The sequence below is a fragment of the Harpia harpyja genome, chromosome Z (genome assembly GCF_026419915.1).
Source record: "Harpia harpyja isolate bHarHar1 chromosome Z, bHarHar1 primary haplotype, whole genome shotgun sequence".
In the NCBI taxonomy this organism is placed as follows: domain Eukaryota; kingdom Metazoa; phylum Chordata; class Aves; order Accipitriformes; family Accipitridae; genus Harpia; species Harpia harpyja.
The window spans coordinates 23,299,239-23,320,658 of NC_068969.1; the positions used below are offsets into that span (position 1 = coordinate 23,299,239).

The 21,420-nt window shown below is 43.2% G+C and overlaps 1 protein-coding gene across 1 annotated transcript; it reads left to right on the forward strand.

Annotated features, from left to right (window-relative positions):
* The first annotated feature begins 995 nt into the window (after nt 1-995).
* Nucleotides 996-19,469, forward strand: ARL8B (ADP ribosylation factor like GTPase 8B). The gene is made up of 7 exons (XM_052776859.1): nt 996-1,217; nt 10,616-10,696; nt 11,334-11,407; nt 11,833-11,926; nt 12,615-12,682; nt 12,921-12,991; nt 14,439-19,469. Exons 1-7 carry the CDS (start codon nt 1,095-1,097, stop codon nt 14,486-14,488), a joined length of 561 nt encoding a protein of 186 aa, XP_052632819.1. The 5' UTR covers nt 996-1,094; the 3' UTR covers nt 14,489-19,469.
* The last annotated feature ends 1,951 nt before the right edge of the window (nt 19,470-21,420 follow it).

Genomic DNA, 21,420 nt, shown 5'->3' on the forward strand with positions numbered 1-21,420 from the left:
GAAGTCGGGGGATTTCTAATCTCCTGCTATTGGCTTTACTGTACAGAACTAGGCTTAACTTGGCTGGGAGTGAAAATAACCACTTATGGCTACCTGGCCGGCACAGCAGCAAGGCCCACAGTAAATCACCTGAAAAAGTCCATGCAAAATGCACGGATTCCTGGCAGAAACTTCGAGAGACTGGCTGGTTACGTGAGAGTTATCGGAGAATAACGAGGTCGTGTGGGCTGACCCCTAGTTTTTGGAAGTTCTAAAAGCACACACACAGTTTTATGAGGTATTTCACTTGCTTAGAAAGTACTGTGCATTTGTCACGTGAAAATATTATGGTTAGTGTTTCTTAATCCCTAGTCCTCGGCGAGCCCAGGATTTGCCGGCAGGCAGGCTGCAGCTCAGTGGTTCAGCGGACAAAACAGAAGCTCTCAGGTGGCCAACTCGAGAGACTAAGGTTAAACTGCAGGCTGCACCGAAGAGAAGCCCCCACGATCCACATCTTTTGTAACTGGAGCTTCAACCCACCACGCAGCCTCGGCGGGGTGCCGCTCTCCACCCTGCTGGGTGGCTCTGAGGGCCTCAGCGGGCAGCTGAGAGCGCTTCTGTCAGGCCAGGCGGAGCAGGAAGCTGGGGACGGGTCAGGGGGCGAGGGCTGGGAGCGCAGCACGGCTGCCGGGGGCCCACCGGCAGCCAGAACGGCGAGCCAGAACGGCGCTGGGGCGTCGAACTGGGCAGCCCTGAGGGGCCGCGACAGCCTCCCGCCCAAGATGGCGGCGCCGGGGGCGTGTGAGCAAGACACCCGCCCCCGCCCAAGATGGCGGAGGCCGAGGGCTGGCGGCAGACGCCCCGCCCCGCGCGGCGGCGGCGGCCCCGCCTCCTGCCCGCCTTCCCGCCTCCGCCGGTCCTCCCCCGGGGCGTAGAGCTCGGCGGTTGCCGGCAGGGGGCGGTGCGGTGCGGGGTCCGCCGGCCGGGCGGCCTCTCTTGGTGCGGTCATATGACCGCGGCGCGGGGGCGAGCCGGGCCGTGTGGGAGCGCGCGGGTGTCGGGCAGCCGCCGCCGGAGCCGAAGCCAGAGTCAGACCCCGGTCCCCCGCCGCCGTCATGCTGGCGCTGCTCTCCCGGCTGCTGGACTGGTTCCGCTCGCTCTTCTGGAAGGAGGAAATGGAGCTCACCCTGGTGGGGCTGCAGTACTCGGGCAAGACCACCTTCGTCAACGTCATCGCGGTGAGCGGAGCGGGCCGCGCCGGGCCGGGCCGGGGGTAGGCCGCGGCCGGGCCTGGCGGGGGCACCGCGGCCTGTGCGGGCCCGGCGGGAGCGGGCTGGAGACCAGGCGGGGCCGGGGCCTGGTGTCAGCAGCCCGCGGCTACCGCCTGCCCGGCACACCCCCCACCTCCCCCGGTAGGCGGTGGGGGTCTCGCCCGCCTCCCGCGTTGGGCTGAGCTGCTGGGACGGAGCTGCTCCGTTGGGCTGCCGGGGGTGGGAAGCAGGGACGTCTGTCCTTGCTGGGTGGGCTCGTCGGAGAGGCGGCTGAGCCGGCCGTGTACGGCCTCGAATAGCGTGTGCTGTGTGTGCCTCCATCAACCTTTGTGCGCTGGTGGGGCCGTGGAGACGCCGGTAGCCGTGTGGGAGCAGAGCTCTGCGGTGTGCGCCGAAGGCTTGTTTCCGTCGGCGTACTAGCGTGGCTGGGCTTGCGTAATGTGAAGATAGCATAATGTGTCTTCAGCTTCTTTCTTCCATTTGACCTTTTTCCAGTGGTCCTCAGTAAATGATGTAAATGTTTCCCGCTCATGGTTCTTCTCTCAGATTTTTTGCTTATTCTGACTCCTGAAAGCTGTGTCAAACAATCTGCTTTTTCTTAAGGTGTGCGCTGAGAAGTACAACTTCCAAGTCTAACAGCAGCAGGCTGCTGAACTTGGGCCTACTTATCTGATGATCTGCTTGGAGCAGATGAAGGAAGGGTGTGGGAATCCTCCTACGTGATGCTTTTCCATTGTTGAACAAGATAAAGAGTGGCCTGCTTCAATGGCTTGTTCAGCTTCATCAGTGTCCTGTTCTGTGGATGCATGTGACAGAAAACATTCAAAGAGACAAGCCGGAATTTGGAAGCTCTTGTAGGGAGACTGAAATGGGAAACCAGGGTACCTTTTGCTTTTGCAGAGAGCGTGACTGACTTGAGTCTAGCGCACCTAGAATAAGAAAGCTGATGTCTTCAACCTGAGATTGAGCAGACCTTCACCTTTTTATAAGGCTGTCTCCTTAATATTACCAAGTATTTTCATGAACATATTTATTTAAGTGTCAGTTGAACGAGTTACTGGATAGGAAAAGGACTCTCATTCTGTTGCAGCTATGCATTATCCTTGTTACACTGACTAGCTGTCAAAATGTAGCCAGGCTCTTGTGTAGTTGGGCATGTTAGCACTCAGTGGGCTTTATGATAATCATGTGAAATGGGTCCACCCTCACAAAAAGTAGCTCTTCCTCTGACTAGTTGTGTTAGGTGAAAGTTGCTAGACTAATCCAAGAATGCCAGAAGCCTTTTCTTTCACACACAGTAGTGGCTGCCACTACCTCTGGGCTTGGATTTCTAAAAATGGAGCTCTGAAATTCTTGAACAACCTCAGTCTGTGGCTGCTGAGCTGATACTGATCGGTGTGTTCATGCAACTTTGGGCACTGAGGTTACGCTGGAGGCTTTTTGTCTTCTGGAGTCCTGGATGGCGATGGCACTTGGCAAAGTACTGCTTTGCCGCTCTGTCTGTGTAGTACCAGCAGCACATCTCCTTCAGGGAGTTATCTGTGAAGCAGTGGTGCAGATATGTGAAGTAGTACAGAATGGTTTTAGTAGTTGCACATCAGTTTAGTCCAAGTTGTCTCAAATGGTAAAAGTACTCCTAAGTAAAGCTGGCATCTGTATCCAGCTTGCTTTCCTAGGGGTTGAATCTTGCAAGGTTTCAACTGCACATTAGGATCACACTCAGAAATTTATCTGCCTAAGTGTCATTCAAATAGCCTTGCAAAACTGAGTGAAATAAGGAGGTTGTTATGCGTAATGATACAGCCTAGTTAGCTGTTTTAGGTTTGGAAGTAGCAAGTCACATTTCTGAAGTTTTTAATGAGGGAATCTAGTGACTCTTTACAAAAAACAGAGTGAGGGGACTTGCTCAGGTTTTTATTACTGGTTTGGAAAAAAAAATAGCTTGAGCTTCAGTTATCAGCACAATATTGCTTCTTACGGGAGTAGTGCCATCCATGGCATGAAGAGCTAACTTCTTGTTAGTTTCTTCATTGACTGACTTTAATTCAGAGTATGCATTTGGAAATGAGTGCCAGAAAGGAGTAACTGCTCTCTGCAGGCCAGTTAATGGTTTCGATGGATGTAGCTGTCGGGCGTTGGGATTCTGTAAAACTAAAATGAAAGGAATGACACAGCAAGATGCTAGTCCTACAGAGTAGCTCTAAAAGCTGGGTTACATACCAGGAACTTGGTGTGGCTTATAAGGCTACATACATTCTGTTTAACAAAGGGCTGTTACCAGTCTCTTGGCAACAGTGAGTTTAATCTGATATAAATCTCTAATATAATCTATGCCGATCAAATCGGGCGTATGTAACTAGAAATAAAACTCAAGACAATTACAGGCTTGATGCAACACCTGACTATCGCTGAAGTGGGAAGGCCATGAAAGGCAGACAGTCCAGTTCTAGAATAGTGTTTTTTCTAGGTTGCTAGCTGGTTTGGGCGATATTTATTCCTGCAGTGTAAACAAGCACTTAGTTTGTAATCAGACCAAACTTAGTTTGACTAGAAGGTTTAAAAACCAACCTCAGCAGTGAAATCTAGTTATAGCTGGATACAACTGATGCAGCTTCTGCTTCGCTAAGGCTCCGCATTAGTCACTGTCTCTAATTAGATATTAAGCATAAGTTTTCCGTGTGTGTGAGTAAACTTGTTCACAAGGGAGGATATCATTTCTTCCTGGTCCTAATTTCCATAATGTAGATGGCCTATGGCTCTTATTCAGAGAAACTGCATGTCATCCCCGTATTGCATCTTGAATTGTTAGCTTCTTATCTGAGGGCTTGAAATGCCCATCATTTACTGGAGTCTACAGTATCTTCTGTCGTTTGCATCTCTGCAGCTAGTGTCTGTGAACAGGCTTTCATCAGACTTGCTGTCAAAGCTGCGAGTCCCAGCCATGCTGGTGTGGGGAGGTACAAGAGGCAACCGAGCTCCACAGCCATGTGATGCAACTGAAACATGACTCAAGTAAACTGACTCTGCTTCCAGGCCGCGGGCAGTGCATGCTGGTGAATAATGGGACGCTTGTTCAGTTTCAAAAAATACTTCATGGAAGAGTGGTGTTTCCTATTGTGAAGTCTTGCTTGAAGCCCAGTAGCTTGATCCTTGATCCAGGCGTTTGGCACTGGAACACTGAAGCTCGATAGCCTGATCCTCAGCGGGCAGGAGAGGAGAACTGCAGGGGTGGGCGGGAGCCAGACTTTCCTGATACAGTTGTCAGGTTTAAGATCTAAACTGAACCTGTTCTGTTTGTGGTGTAGGATAAATAAGATCCCTTTTTGGGATTTGTGTCAAAGCCTGAATTAGTGTGTTTTGTTTTTTAACTTTGGAATATCTGACAAGCCTTTGAATGAGGCCTTGGTTTCTAGAAAGAAGCAATTTTTGAAGCGCCTCTCAACAAAAGATTCCTTTGGCCAGTTGGGAGCTGTGACTTCCTTCTGTCCTCATGACTATTACAAGTAACTTTGACTTAAAGAAGTCACACTGGAGAAGTGCAGAAAAAGATTGTTCTAAAGAGGTTCACTGCTGCGCTAGTGCTTTCTGAAACACCCAGGTAGGTCATAAATAGCTTATGTTGTCACTTCATACACATATTAGTGAAGTGAGAAGGTTGATACATTTTTAAGCGAAGTGTTTCTTAATCACAGAAGTCTCTTGAAGTGGATTGCCTCACTTCATTAGGTAATAAAGCTAATATGAGGTGACTCATATTCCAGTTAATGCTTTTTTTTTTTTTTTTGAGGTCCTGCTTGCTCTGCCCCAGGTGGTCTGAAACAGGTGACTGAAATTGGAATCTACTTTTTCCATTGTGGTCTTCCTGTATAGCACTCTTTTAAGCAATGGAAGAGCCTTAAGCCGTAACACCTGGAGAAATATGCTTTCATGACTATCGGAGGCATGAAATGACCTAAGCTCTTACATGACTGACTTCTAGACAGAAATGTGCCTTTTTAGGTCTTGTTTCACTGCTGAGTGGTAGTTATATGATAAGCAGTCCATGTCTTTTTGAATATTCCATTGAAGTCAGGGTTGGGGAAATAAAAAGGCATTTTCTTGTCAGAATAAGCTATTTTGCTTTCTCCAGCAATCATTCATAGAAGTGCTGTTATAAAGCCTTTCAAGGGACTTTCAGATCACAAGGACTGAAGCTTCTAAACTAGAGTTCAAGCTGCTGAATGTGATCACAAGTAGCTGAAACACTGAAGTATTTCAAGAAGGAAGCTAGACTAGAGAAACTAGAGAGTTGATTTGTGCACATATGATGCACTTGTTGGTTGAGGCTATGAATGTTGCAGAGGAGGCTTAGTGTAGGGGTAGCTTTATATAATGCTAAAATGACTGTTTTTTTTTTTTTTTTTTTAAAGAAGAGATTTCGGAGAGATGCGGCATTTTTCTTGGTGTGAAAAGAAAGAAATTTAGTGATGAAGAGTGGGGCTTAAGGTAGTATGCTGGTTCAGGTGGATTGGGAGTGTCCTGGCTGGAATTCATACTCCAGTGATGTTGTCTCCTAGTCGGCTAAGCTTGTTTGTGACCTCTTCTAGGTGGATGAGAAGTATTACAAGTAAAGATAAAAATCTTTGTTGTGTAGTAACAAAGCCTATATGAAGAAATTTGTCCTATAACAGTCATGAATCATGTTAGCTTTATGAGATGCAAGCTAAAGGCTGTGCTGACCTTTTCTGTTGAAGAATCTCCTTGTGCAGGTTGTAGAATCAAAGACTGGTAGCTGTGAATTGGTGGTTGAGGACCATGTGGATGGACCATTGTAAGCAGCATGCTTTCCAGTGCCAGCAGGAGAGAGCTACCGCTCTAGCTGGAAAGAAAGAAGAGGGAACGCCAGTTCTTCTTCTGCAGTTTGAGTTCTGCCTTTAATGGTTCCTTTAATGTATTGAAATGAATTTTTAAGGAAGATACAGGAAGCAGGAATTCCAGTCTTACGCTCAATTACTTGATCAAGCTGCTTAGGGCTTGGTGCTGACAGTCTGGTAAGCATAACTCCCTGGAAGTTGGCAGTTTTCTGGCTGTAGCTTATGGCTACAGAGAGGCAGATGAAGTAGCCAGAGAGTAGTTTGTTTTGTTTTGGTTTTTTTGACTCAAGACAACTGGAAATGGTAGGTGTAGTAAGCAGCTCGTTTTAATATTGACTAAGTATTAAAAAAAGACTAAACTTGCATACTTTGTACACTTCTGGAATGTTAGGTGATATTAAGTTAAATGCTTGTCCAAAGTCTTCTGATCCTAGCCTCTGGGAAGTGAACTGTACCTGTAACTGTCATGCTGCTGGCCCGTTCCTGCGGGAAGACTTCTGGGGGTGCTGGCTGGCAAAGCTGCCCCTGGCCTGCTGGTGAGCCGAGGGAGAGGGCGCAGACCCAGAGAGGCAGTCTGCCAGTGTTACAGGTAAAAAGCAGTGCTTGTGAATGTGGCTGTGCTTTGGCATGTGTGGTGGTGTTTCAGAGCACCCATCAAAGCTAGTGTTAGTGGGTGTGTAACAGGTGTGACAGACTTGGATCTGCTAGTGAGATGGAGGGTGAAATGCATAAATGCTACAGTCTGCGCAAGAGTTAGTGTTAATACTAGATACAAGGTGAGCTGAACCCAAACCAATTCATGGAGGTAGGTGTTGTCCCTGAACTAGATTACAGTGCAGGGACTTAGTTCAGTCTGGAAGCAGTTTTGCTCCTCTGAATAATCTTACCCAACATAAGTACACAGGCAGGTAAATGGGTTCATGTTGCACTAAAATCACATGCTTGGGTTCTCCAGGAGCTTGGGAGTATTGAAAAGGGAGCATCTCTTAAATGAGGAGTCTTAAAGACTAGTCCTGCAGGTTCTTTCTGCATGTGGTTTTTGAAATTTGGTCTGTTTAGTCTCCCTCTTTCTTATCTTTCACATAGGGGCTAGAGTTAACTTTGTTTTGTGACCTTCAGCAAACAGTTTGTGTTAATGCTGTATGGTCTGTATGAGCTCAGAGCTAATGGCTTAATTCGTAATCACTTCTAGTACACAAGGCTGATCTTCCAGGAGGCCTGGATGAAGTAGTGTCTGCCTATTGGAATATTCACAAGTGCTGAAAACAGATGCTATTGCTAGATTTGTAAGCAACTATTCTTGCTGTCCTTGATGAGTGTTTGAGCAATGCTACTATGTATGACAGCAGCCAAGCACTTTCAGATTGGGATTTGAAAATATTTCTGTGCTTATCAAACTTGTTTTAAAGCTGATGCCTATTTTAGAAGGAGAAAGCATTGTATCGTGAACACACAGTGACAGGGCTGAGTAATCTGCTCTAGGGGGTACAGAGGGAAGTCTGATTCAAACAGAACTGCCTACTAATAAAAGCATATTCTTCTTGTTCTGGTGTGTGAGTAGCTTTCACATATGAATACTTGAAGAAGCAGCTGAATTCCTGGCTTTTTTTCCTCCGTAGAGGTAGTAAACAAAAGCCCTCTAAATTCTGGGTTTAGAGAACCGTGTCTGGGCCAAGACAGTTGGATATGATAGCAGAACCTATCAAAGGAGATCACTGCCTACTAACAAAACCCAGTACAATTGTTTTAACCATATTTTGACCTGTCTTAAAAGATAGGGTGACTGCTGGTAGCTTTCTTTAGGTACGCTAACTGCAAACAGAGGAACACCTGCACTTAAATCAGAGTAAGGTCTTCCAAATGAAGATCTGAGTTGATCAATATGCTCAAAACCTGCAGTCAGGTCTGCCTCTCAAAGGTATAAAGTGCCTGCCTCACCTCAAATCCACAGCCTCCAGACTTCCTATAGAGAGAAAGGGCATGCTTGTGTTTTGGAGGCAGCTTGATGAAGGCACCTGCTACCCACACCTTCTGTTTCTGACAGTTCAGAAAGTATGTCAGGTAGCGCTGGTTTGTCTTGCCTACAGAGGAGAGTACAGAAAGCTGAAACTCAAGTTGTAACTTAGCAACTGTAGTGTAGTTTTTAAGCAAGTCAGAACAAGTTTTTATGCCACCTGAATGTGTACTGTGGGTAGAGAGTACTTGGAAAGTACTATAAGATGCAGCAGCTTTTCTGAAGATTCTGTAAAAGCTTCTTTGTGGCAGATCACAGTAATTTCTTCAACATTACGTTAAACGTGGCAAATGAGATGCTGCTCCAATCTGAAGGAATCTGTATCCTAAAAGAGCAGTGAGAAAGCATGAACTATTGATAGGAACAGCTCTTGAGTGAAGAATCTGGAAGTATCTGAGTGGGAATAGCTGACAGCATATGGGGTAATATGAAGTAGCACAAAGAGATGGAGGTTCAGGCAGTGCTTGGGAGATGTTTGGTTAGAATGTGGGTGTAGGGTGTGACTGTAGAGGCAGGAATGCAGTGGTTCTTGAGCAACCATGGCAAGCTGGCCCTTCAAAGGCAAGATTGGCAGTGCATGCTTTATGAACTGAACTAAACTGCATCAGGCATGGAAATCACGGTTAACCATCTGCTGCTGAGCTACGCATAAACTGGCTGAAATGGACAACTCATACACTGGACTTTCAGGGCAGGAACGGCAAGCTAATGAACAGGCGTTCAGGTTGTGCACCTACCTTGCTAAGTTAGCAGAAAGGTTAGAGTAGTTTCTGAAACAGTGCTGCATGAGATTGATACGTGCTTTTTTGTGTAGCTTAAACAGTTGAAACTTCTTTCAAATGAGAATGCAGAACATCTGCCTAATGAGGTTTAAGCTGTCCATTTTTCAGGTCGTCACTGTTTTTACAGCTGCATGCCTTGGATTCAAGGACTTATTTTTTTTAACTCCTTTTAAAAGACTGTTAGTCTGTATAGCCATGCATCTGGAAAGCAGATCTTAAATGTGAAAAATCACCACCTGTTCAGGGGACTGCTGGCTTCAAATCCAAGCTCTACACTTATTTCTGTTTTGGAGGTCAACAGCAAGATCAATGTGCCATTTAACTGAAGGACTTGGCCAAATAAACCGAAATGTGACTGCTATCATCTGTGTTTTCAGTTGACTTCTAATGTTTATTAGCATTATACTGGAGTCTGTATTGTGTGAAGCTTGCAGCTTTTGTTTGCTAGTGGAAGATCACAGTTTTTTGGGGGGCTTGAGGTAGGGGGAACAAGCTGAAGAAAGCGTGAGCTTCTAGGCATGGAAGTGAATGCCAAAGCATTGGTGTTACAAACTGATCATCTTCTGGTTGTAAACTCTGAACAGCATTTGCTCAAAGCATGTCAAGTCAGACATAGTTACTACTTCCAGTTTGTGGGCATTTGGGCCCGAACTCTATAGGGTGATGCGACGTCTGCTTCATAGTTCCTAAAGAGCTTTTAACTCAGGCTAGCTTCTCTGTGCAACATCAGGGGAGAGAAGCAGACTTTCTGCTGCTATGATATCGAACCCTAATTAAACAACTGAATGCATTTGAGTTGACCTTTTTTCCAAATCTGGTTGACTGTCTGGTTCTATTACGCATAATGGATGTAGTGAGATACATAATGACCGCTGTGGCTGAGATCCACCTTCTGCCAAATAGCCAAGGAAGCATGGGAGAAATCTGTACTACTGTTGATAACACTTGTTATGGCTCCTGGGTTAGCTACAGGAGATAGCTGTGAACTTGGCTTTCAAGCTGTTACAGATAAAAGTGTAACAGATAGTAAAACATCTGCCACTAGAGAACCTCTCTAATACAACACTGTTTTGCAGCAGTTATGTCAGAACTTAAAGTGATGCTGAACTTCTGGTGGAAACGGGCTGCAATACTCCCCAGTTGCATTTCGATTGCCTCTTCCGCTGCTGAACAAGTTGGACACTGTGTAGCCTAGCAGGAAGCAGACCTGTCAAGTCCTTCCACTTTCCAGCCTCTTAAAATTCCTCAGGGAGTTAACCCATACCTGTGGGTTGGAGGCTTACTCCACAGGAGTGATTTATTACTGTAAATGTTGTCCATAGAGTAGCTTGCATCAGAGGAAAATCTTCTGGATTTTTCTAGCTTCCAGGTAACTAGGAGATCCTAATGTACAGAACTTGGCTCCAGCAGAAGTAGGTGAATGGCTCTTTTCCTATACTTGCCCCGGCTGTCCGTCTGTTAAGCTATGCAAAGCACTTCTCCCCAAGTAACTTTGCTCCCCTAATTGCCCCAAGGCTTGAAAAATTATTTAAGTGCTTGTAAGAAATTACTTGACTGACTTCACACAAGCTTCAATGCACGTGAATATTGTATCTACGACTTCTTGGCTATGAAGCCTTCAGTTGGAAGGCAAATGGTTAGAAAAAGCTTATGATATTTTACTATGTAAACTAGCTGCATCAGATAAGTACTAAATTTAACTTTCTTTTTTTTCAGTCAGGTCAATTCAGTGAAGATATGATTCCTACTGTGGGCTTCAACATGAGAAAAGTTACGAAGGGTAATGTCACAATAAAGGTATGTTACCATTGTTGACTGTCTCTTCTTAAACCCATGCAAGGTTGGCTTCAGCTTCTAGTTTAAAATTTGTTTGCTCTGTTTTGCTTCCGCCATTAGGACAAATACAGGAAACTGAAGAGGCTCAGCTAAACCTGTCAAATAGCTTAAGAATACACTTAAGTTTATTTATGGGGTTTCTTAAATGAGAATCTGTGTGTGATTTCCAGGTTCATGGACTAGTTAAAGCAATGTTGTGATAACGCTGTCTGGCTGTAATCTCAGTTAATTTTCACGTGTTTAGGGCCCGGAGATCCTCCTCTTCTGCTCATCAATATTGCTTAAGGGAAGGCTTACATCAAAAGCAAAGTTTTAAGTCAATATATCTTATGTTCTTATATACCACAGCGTGTAAACTTGGTACACACGTGTGTTCTTGTATCTGCTCTAAGATGCTCTAGTTTGCATCTTATGCTCTTGGGCCTGCAAGCTTTGATCAGCTGTACAAGGGATTATTTCTGCTCTAATATGTGAGAGGTCCTGCAGCTGGCCTAAGGAGAAAGGGAAAACTGTGTTTTGATTTCTCATCTTATCTTATCTTGTGTGACATGTTTAAACATAGTGCATGGCTAAACTGTCTTTTTCCCCTTGCCTTAAGATTTGGGATATAGGAGGGCAACCACGATTCCGAAGCATGTGGGAACGATATTGCAGAGGAGTTAATGCTATTGTGTAAGTGTTGTCTTACTTCAGCTAGTACTTAACTTCAGATTTGCTTCTCTTCTGCGTGTGGTCTTTCTAACAGTGCATGCTTGAGTCGGTAGTAGTCATTTTAATTTTGAAACTGTACTGCAAGCATATTGACCTTTTTTTACCCTTAAGTTTAGGGCTCAAGATGGGTTATTTTCTTATCAGTGTCTGATCTAGAGTACTAACTACTTCCTGTCTGAACTGAGTGGCAGTGCTGTCTAACTGAAAGAATCTTTCATCTACTCTGATCTTAGAGAATTTTTTTAAAAGAACCAAATTCTTTGCTCAGAAGACCTAGCTTTATTTAAAGCCTTGTTGAATCTGCTCAAAACTGACAGTGTAAAGGAAAGACTGCTGTTTCTGAAGTAGTTCAGTCTCACTGACCTAACCTTAAATTCTCTTTAAAGCTACATGGTAGATGCTGCAGATCGTGAAAAAATAGAAGCCTCTCGAAATGAGCTGCACAATCTTCTAGATAAGCCACAGTTACAAGGAATCCCTGTAAGTAATATTGCCTTACAATATTAAACTTGCTTGAGGAATGTGCATAACTTTAGTAACTCTGAAGTTTGGCTTGAACTCTTAAGTGAAGTGTAAGGCCTAGCCTTACTGGTTAGAATAAGCATGAACAATACCTGCCCCTAGTGCCTTAAATCAAATCGTTGACCTCGGTCAATCCTTCAGTGATCTTATTCTTGTTCAGTGCCCACAAAAAAAAAAAAAAAAAAAAAATTGGAACAGTAATTTAGAGTATTCCACTATGAGTTTGTGCTCTCTTCTAGAGTCTACTACAGTACAGGTTAACTAGACTGTAGTGCAGAAGTATAGCGTAAGTTTGGGGAATCTCAGCTGAAAGTCTGCTGGGATTGTTCTCAGTTTTGTGAGCTGATGTGTTCTCATGCTTGCTTTTTGTGCGTAACAGGTTATTTGTACCCCCTCTTTCCCTGGGATTAGGTCAGTCTTCCTCCTTGATCTGGTTTAATAGTGAATGTCTCATTCCGTTAGATTTAATAGCCTAGTGCGGACTGCTTGTCAGAATCCCTTGAAGTTTGTTGTTTGTGTTTTGTTGGTTGGTTGGGGGTTTTTTGGTGTGTGTGTGGGGTTTTTTGGTTGGGGTTTTTTTGTTTTGTTTGTTGTTTTTGTTTTTTAAAGCAAAGCTGCAACCATTTCCTTCTGCTCTGAATTTCAGGTTCTAGTACTTGGAAATAAGAGAGACCTTCCTAATGCTTTGGATGAGAAACAGCTAATTGAAAAGATGTAAGTCTAACCCTTCCTAAGAAAGGCTACTTTAACTCAATAAATGAATTCATGTACAGAGGGGGTTGTTAGATCAAGAAGCTTGCATTTATAAGTAGAAAACCCAGCAACAGGAGCTAGCTGAAACATTGTACAGAAACAAGTTACGTGGAGAAGATGAAGGGGAACAGTTTAGATTCTCAGTATAAGAGTCCTTGTCATAAGTGAAGTGTATGTTGAAATGTTCTCTCTTTCATAGGAACCTTGCTGCTATTCAGGACAGAGAAATCTGCTGCTACTCAATTTCTTGCAAAGAGAAAGATAATATAGGTAACTATTAACCTAAAATGCTAAGCATTTTGAAGAGCTCTCAGAGGATGGATTGGGGGATTGTAACTTCTTAAACACAAGCTTCCTGGCTTCAGGAAACTGGTAACAAATCAAAGAACGATATGTAGGTGCACTGGTTAAATTTAGTATAACTCCTGATGGCAGTGAGGAAGCTTGACTGGTATTAAAGTTGTAGGGGTTGTAGTTATCAAAACGTATGTCAGTCTCCTGTGAAGTCTGCTGCCTTTCATCAGTTAGTTTGCAGCAAATAGCTGACCAGTCTCACTATTAACTTGGCCTAAATGATTTTATACTTATGTCAGGTACTTTCGGTTCTGCCTCACTTCATGAGGCTAGCAAGTACTTGCAGCAAGTTTTCCCTCAACAGTCATTCCCTTGAAATAATCATCTTCCCTTGCTGTCTTATCAAAGCGGTTCATGTTGTGGCCTATGCTAGTCACTACTCCATGCAGCCAAACAGTAAATTTTCTGGTGCTGACATCAATTGCTTTAGAATTTCTGGAGGTCAAAGGCAGAAACCATGGTACTGTGTAATACCAAGTACTTGACACTAGTATTGTAAGTAAACTGAGTAATCTCAACTGAATGAAAACACACTACTTAACAATGGTAGCCATCGTTCTCCTGATGCCTTCTTGTGCTGCCATGAGATTAACACTGGTTCATTGGTGGGCCTACATGAGTTTACTGATGAGGGAAACTTCAGGCTGGTGGTCACAGGAACAGGCTATAGAGGATACCAGAACTGCTTTATATTAAGGACTCAACTTCTTCCAAGGAAAAATGAACAGCCTTTGGAAGTCTTCTGGCTTCTTATCCAAGAAGCCCCTGTTACCTTACCATCAGTTAAAGATTCAAACATGGTGGATAAGAGAAGCAGATACTCCTTTCTATTCTATCTCCTGCACAAGGCTCACAGCACAGCTGAGCATCATTGATGCTATAGGGAAGGTGCTGCTGGAAGCATTGGGCTGGTGTGATGCTAGTGCATTTCACTTCCTTAGGAGACCCTCTTTAAAGCATGGAGGAGCTTGGTGCTTTGTAGGGCTTAACTTTGTTCTCATCAGGTGAGGAGAGGCAGACTGGCTAAATAGAGCAATGTTGATCTAAAACTAATTATGTAAGCTATACCAAAGTATCAGATTAAGGGATGTCTTTTTCCTAGAGGTGTAGCTGACTGAGGAGCCAGGCTGTCTGGGGCACTTCCTTTATGTGTTACTTAAAGGATGCTGAGCAGTTACAGGACCAAAGCATAGACAGCAAGCATTCCAGAAAATCATTCTGTTGATCTGTCTTGGACCATCCTCTGGGGAAGGGCTGGATATTCCTGTCATGTATTTGAGGACACTGGCATACCAAAGCGATGCCAGTTACACAAATACAGATAGACACTTGAATATGGAACTTCTCTTCTCTCTCTCTTTAGATATCACGCTTCAGTGGCTTATTCAGCATTCAAAATCTAGAAGAAGCTGAAGTCTTCTTGGAATCTCCAGTACCAGTTGGCCATAATCTCAATTGTCCACTTCCCTCCATAATGAGATACTACCCAAAAATCCTGTATCAAGAATCTTGCCTTTTCACGGTTCATTTCTCATGTGCACTGCTGAAGACTTGTATTCCTATTCTGTCACAAAACAACTAGAGTTGTCATGATAAAGTCAGCACAAATATTTATTTTACAACCATCTATGGTGGGAGGGTTGGGGGGGCTTTTTAAAAAAAAAATCTCTCTACCATGTTAACTATGATGGTACACTCTGTTCTGGTTTTTCAGGGCCAGGTTTTTATATGATTTTCAGCAAGTGTTTTATTTCTAGTGTTTAGTGGCTTGAAGATGCTGATGCTTGACAGCATTAAGATTCTGTAAGATGCCACATACAGTAGTTAGAAAACATTTAAGCGTGAGTTGTGGGATACTGATTTATCTCACAAATGCATGTGATGTGTGTATGTAAGCAGAGAAATGGGAGCTGTTTGCGGAGGGGAGCACAAGGCATAGATCAGCATCACTAATCTACAGCTGAGAGCTTATCCTGTCACTTGAAAAAGAAAATTCTCATGATGAATTAGGAAAGAGTCGACTGTTTAAAATCATTTTGTTGCTTCTGTTTAACATTTGTGTGGGGGATGGGAATGGACTGTTCTGTCAAGCTTTCAAAAATTGGAGTATTCCAGCATGAAAAAAAAATTGCTAGGAACATCAGACTTTGTTCAAATACATTTTTCTATCTACAGATACTAGTGGTCTCTATCTGAAACCAGAACACACATTCTGAGCAGCTGCATGACACTTAAATTACTGATGTTTTTGTATAGAGTCAGTTGTTGACCTTTAGCACAATATCTGTGTAATCGTCTAGTGTCTCCTGCTCATGAAATGGCTGGGCACAGTTTCACCTGGTGCTATGGAATATTTAGGCTATTGTGACAACTCTAGACCTGCCTGCTTTCTTGATGTAACCATGTGCAAAGTCTGTAAGTTGCAAGATGAAATGTTCTACTGTGTCAAAGCACAAGAGAGCCAATGAATTGATCCTGTTTCTTGACTAGCTCCTACAGTATAGGGAAGTATGTATAAACTAAAGATTGTAATGTTTTTGTAGCTTTACTTTCTCAATGACTTCAGTATATTTAAAGGGACAGACTTGTTAAGACTGGTTTGTTCATACAGTAATGTCAGTGTAGCTTACTAGTGTATGCAAATACATGGTGCACCTGCTTGTGTTGCCTCACACTGTGTGTGATTCTTCACCTAAATGTAGTTTGCATTATGTCGGAGTCTTTGGTTGGAAACTGTTTAGTCCATATCAGTTATGACAAGCCAGTTTTAATTTAGACTGCCATGGCCTTACTGTTCTGTACCAACGATCGCACTGTTGCACAGACACTACATGCTGCCTGCATTCAGTCTGAACTTGCATTTTAACTTTTTGTCCCCTTTCAGTTCTCTGAAGCATGATTTCAATTAATTCATACTCTGGTGCTGTAGAGGAGAGGGTATATTAACTTGCTACTGTAGTCCCTAGTTCACCAGGAACTGCTACAGTTACTTTTATTTAGCAAACTTGCTTGTGCCTAAGATAAGGAAACTAAACTAGAATGTGTGAATCTTTGTGGGGGACCAGGTCACTGTTTAGTTAACTGGCCTATAGCTAAACTTGATGTGTTTGGTGTTTATATACTTCACTGCTTTCAGCGTTTATGGCATCCAAACACTACCAATTGTTAACCTGTGCATTACTCTCTGCATGTGAACAACTTATACAATTACTGAACTTTGTAAATACGTGAATTTTTTTTATTTAGGTGGATGCATATGTTGGTTTACTGCTCTTCAGCTTTATTCAATAAACTTATGTTTTGAGGGTTGTATTGACACTTAACTGACTGACTTGAGTTGATGTGGCTTAACTCATGGAAATACATTTTTGGATGTCTGTCTCCTCTCCCACAACATTACAGTGGGGGAAGAAGGTTCGGTAAATGCCTGAGCTTCTTTATATTATGTGGTTCAAGCATTCAAGTGAAATGCTTGTAAAACTACCTTTCAGGCCTGGGGCTTTCTCAGGTTACATGAGCAAGCTTAGTCAGTCAGTCTCAGCAGACTTCAGTGCTTTTTTATGTTTATGAAAAGCACTGGTCAGCTGAAGGGTCTTAAGTACGGGCAGCCTTCTGGAGCTCTGTTTTCAGGAGAAAAATGCATGTGTCTACAAGCTTGTTGCTTGTCATCAAGCCTAGAGTAAAACCTTTGCTTTTCTAGCAGAAGTGTCAGATCTAGCAGTGCCTGATCATTGACTGCCAATTAAAGCATAAAGATTCTTATCTCATTGCAAAGTGAGGCTTTTGTTGACAGAGGTCTTGGACAAAATCTTTGTTGTGATTTTAATCTGAAGTTAACACTGACTGTTCTTCCCAAATGCTTTGTTGCATTAATTTCTCTCGGGTCACTGATTAACGTATAGGACCATATGTCAACATCTTCCAAGTAATGGTAACAAATTGGATGTCTTCTGTTCGTGGCCTGCCTCTATGTAAGCTTTCAAACTTACTGAGCTGTAATGGGTTAGTTTTTAGGCCTGAGTACTGGTCAGTTAGCATCCTTCATGTGTAACGCAGCTGGTGGGAAGGACTAATGAACTGTTGAGTAAAACATCACATGTGTATTTCTTCAGCTGATGGGGAGTTTCCTGTGTGCAAAACAAGCTACCTGGAGTTAACATTCAAAGCAAAATGCATCTAGATACAAAATCTGAAAACAATATTACTGCTGTAAGATTTGTCACCCTGGTTGGTCTGATACCAGTACTAATCACTTAAATCAGCTGTGGTGTGAACTTGGCCAACAGCTGTTTGCTTGATGTGGTATTTAAGTAATAGCTTCTACTTCTAAATGTAAATAGCAAGGAAAGCTACACTGGCCACCTATGATGTGCATACTCTAAAAAGTACATTTGTTATTACTTCATGAAATGACTCCGCCTAGGTTTTCACAGCTGTTCTTGCACAGTTTGAGATGCCCGCAGTTACTCACGGAGCAGAAATGTAGACATTGAAGAGGCTGTTTGAATCCAGTGCAGAGCATTACACTTTTTCTGTTTGAGGGCTTGATTAGCTTTCCAACTACCTTAATTTTAAAACAGAAGGGAAGTGTAGTAAGTCTTTCCAGAGAAGTGAGGCTGCTCTTGCCACCTTTCAGCCTTGGGCTGAAAAGTCTGCTTACTCATCTGGCACAGTTAAGTCCAAGGTTAAAGCTTTTGTGTTCCAATAAAGGTGTGGAGCCTAAGGTAGGCAGTAGCAGTGTTGTCTGCTGAACTTGGATGTTATAGCTGTGTTCTGCTTCTAGAAATCTATTGGGCCAGTCTAATCTCTCATCATGATTACTTGTCTCAGGCTCTGTAGTGAGCCTAGACAGTAAAAAGAAACTGATTAAATTTCCCATTCTCTTAACAAAAGTTGCTTTTGGGGGTGCATTTTAGTAACATAAATTATTGTACTTAAACATCAGTAGCTGTAGTCCTGAAACTCTCTTCTGATGTATCTGCAGTAGGCCTTGACCGTTAGCATATTAAGAAAACTGGATCTTGTGAAAAGGCAAGTACTGAGCTGGAGAGAACTCTTGGTCGTGAATATGCATGCAAGTTAGACACCAGTCATACCTTTATGACCTCATGATGTGTTGGTATTGTATGGTGTCCCAATGATTTTAAAATAGCCATCAACTCTAAATACTTGTTGGTGGTTTTGTTAGTACAAGCGATCGCTCTTACTGATCGTAGAGCAGCACGTCACTAGACTAGGAAGAAATGTTTGTGCGTGCACCCACAGCACCGGGCTGTGTGAAAGTTTTCCTTGGAGTGTTAATGTCCTATCAAATTCAGTGTGGATGGTGGTTTCTTCAAGTGCAATTACAGTGCAGCATAACTCATCATCACCCCAAGTACAGCTGAGTGTCGTAGCAGTTGCACAGAGCAATTCTGTCCTACCACTTGGCAACATGAAAAATGCACAAATGTGGAGCTGTTTCATGATCTGTGGAACTAATAATCTAGTTTCTTATTGATTTGTGTTTTCTCTTTGCACCTTTATGGAAGCAGGTTGGAAAGATGGTCCTTTTTGGATGCTGACATATAAAACTGCATAATCTTCACTTTCTGGTAGAAGAAAGGAGGCCAAAGAAAATGCCTTAAACAGTCTCTCTGGTTAAATTAATATAGGAATGTTATGCAGGGATCTATAATAACTTGAAGTATGTCTTAGCTGGATTATCAAGCTTTTAACTTTTCTAAGGTTTAATTTTATAGTTACTGTGGCTGTGCAATGGCATGTCATGATTTGCTTTGTGTGTGTTTACTGAATGTAAAAGAAATTAGCTTCTTCGCGGTCGCATGCCCCAGCACTGCTCCCTGCTGGCTTGCTTTTGCACTGACTCTGACTAGAGAGCCGTGTGAATTCCAAATAGGGGGGTGTAAATCAGGTTATTTAAGCTATTTTGCTAAGAGTGGTGCATTGCTGAGTACACGAACAGCAAAGCAATGAATCGTGTTAAAGGGGAAGTAATGTGTGAATGCCTGAGACTGGTATGTGCTTCAGGACTTCTATTCCCAAAACGTGAGTGTAGAATGACTTGTCTACTTCAATGAGTAGTAGTCTATTGCTTTAGGACTACAGATGCTGAATGTTAAAGTATGCCTTGGTGAAACATCGGGGAATTTCTTTTACATGTCACTTAAATGACAAACAGGGAATGGCACTCAAAGGGGGTACACACATACTCTTAAAGGAGAAGTAAAATATTCGATGTTTTTATTTTCGTCACAGTGGAAGGTGGGTAAGTAGACCTTTGTGCCAGGATTAGTGCCTTTTAATTATGACATTACAGGTTTTATTCTGTTAAAGGCAACATCTATCATTGTGATCATTTTGAAGTGCTTCAATAAAGTGTTGTTGAAAACCATTCTTTTGCATATTCATCTGTAGTAGTACAGCTGCTTTTATTGTTGTCAGAAATATATAAGAAGCCCTCATTACCAAATTGTGGGAAACATTGTTATGCTCAAGCTAAACTAAACACATCTATGCTAAAATTTAATTCTTTAGATCATCTGAGAGGAGCAAACGGGTCGACTCCTTGAAGCACTCTTCTAACAGTGATGAGAGTAGGTAGTGTTGCTTCCATGTAGGCAGATATATTCAAGTAGTTTACAAGTCTTTCAAGAAGTCTTGTCTGGCCTAATTAGGAAACTTCATGTTTTAAACACTGTCATAAAACAGTGATCTTGAGTATATGAATGAGGCTAATTCTAAATTAATTCTAAATTTCATGTTTTCATTTATATATATAAAAAAAAAATAGTAGTTGAATGCTGTTGCCTGGTTGATGCTTGGTCAGTGTGTGCTCTGTGTTAGAGAGCGGTTTCTGTGGAAACCGGTAGGAGCGTTAACTGCTTAACTTAATCTTGAGAGACTGACTGTAAGCCTTGTGCTCAGTGGGGGGCAACTTCCTGAGTAGTTGGCCTGTGAAACTATGATTTCTATCTAAAGCTTTGCTTTGGATGCTGAAAGCATTTGTTGGTCTCATTTGTGTTTCTCTCTGAAAAGACCTATTGGGTAGAAGTTCATAAACCATATTATTCAACAAACAAAGCAAATACCTGAGTAGAGAAAGAAAAAGCTGTTGCTATGTGTGAAGTTAAAGCTAGACTTGATTCTCATGAGTCTCAGAGTGAAGTAAACTGGTAAGTTGCTTCTGTATAATTGTGTTAACTTGGGATGTGGAAAGATATTTCAGTCTTTTTCAACAGTGAGGAATTTTCCTCATTTTTTAAAGTCAGTAAATGAATCCCCTTCTTGGTGTGAATAATACTATTTCTGGTGCATAAGGGGAAGAACGTAAAAAAGATGCATGGATTCCATAGATTGAGGAAAGGAACGGAACTGAAGGAGCAACCTCAGGCTGCTACGTTTGAGCAGGCTAGAGGATTTTAACAGGAGTCAGCATACACAAGTCTTGATGGACCACTGAATTGTGACTTTTTCTTTTAATTTATTTATTTGTTCTACTGTTTCTGTTGCAATGAATGGAAAACAAAGAGCAAGATCTGACTTCTGAAATAGAAAGTATAAAATACAGGCTGCAGACAAATCACTAATGTCTGGTTGCCTGTCTATGTGTGGTAATGGTATTTTTTTTTCCCTGCGTAGGGATTTTTCTTATTATTTCTATCAACTTTCTTTGTAACGAATCATGCACTTCCTTGCTAAAAGGATGCAAGGCTGGAGTGAACACCAGTCCTTAGTTCAGTGATAAAGCGGTCAGGCTTACAACCAGTTGCTAGCGATGCTGTTCAGGTTTCTGGGGTAGCCGAGAGATGTGTGTCTCCTCTTGACCTCCGCCAGCTGTAGTTTCTTTACTGACTTTTCTGTTCTTTTGACCGTCTTTTGAGGGGTTTTGGTTTTACCAGTACTGCCTGACTCTTTATTTTCACTTTCGTATCTACAACTTGCAAGTGGCGTTTGTCAGCCTTCCTATTTTATGCTGCTTTCCGAAAGCTCCAGCTGCCTCCGAGCGTGTTCTTGGCTCTCTTCCAGCGCCCCGTCAAGGGCTGGTTCGGGATGTGCTCGGCGCTGCTGCGGTCGCACCCCTTGCTCCCTTTTCCACCTGGCCGTTGGCGCGGGTCTGTTCTGCCGTTGGGTGAAGGGAAGCCCCCGTGTCCCTCTTCCCCTGCTTTTCTCGGCCCAAGAGCAGGACGTGGCTTCCACCGCGCTGTCCCTCGCTCTCTCTCTCCTCAGGCGAGGAGGAAGGCTCGTCGTCGTCCCTTCGGCATGGATAGAGGATCGCTCCTCGGTGCCCCAGGTCACAGCGGGCCTGGGCAGTGCTAGCAGCAGGAGCCACGGATTACAAACTT

Excerpts from the sequence above, each read along its gene's own strand:
- ARL8B (XM_052776859.1), top strand. The coding sequence starts at position 1,095 with ATGCTGGCGCTGCTCTCCCGGCTGCTGGACTGGTTCCGCTCGCTCTTC. Across the intron at positions 10,697-11,333 it reads AGGGTAATGTCACAATAAAG|ATTTGGGATATAGGAGGGCA; the intron begins GTATGTTACCAT and ends CCTTGCCTTAAG. Across the intron at positions 12,683-12,920 it reads AAACAGCTAATTGAAAAGAT|GAACCTTGCTGCTATTCAGG; the intron begins GTAAGTCTAACC and ends TCTCTTTCATAG.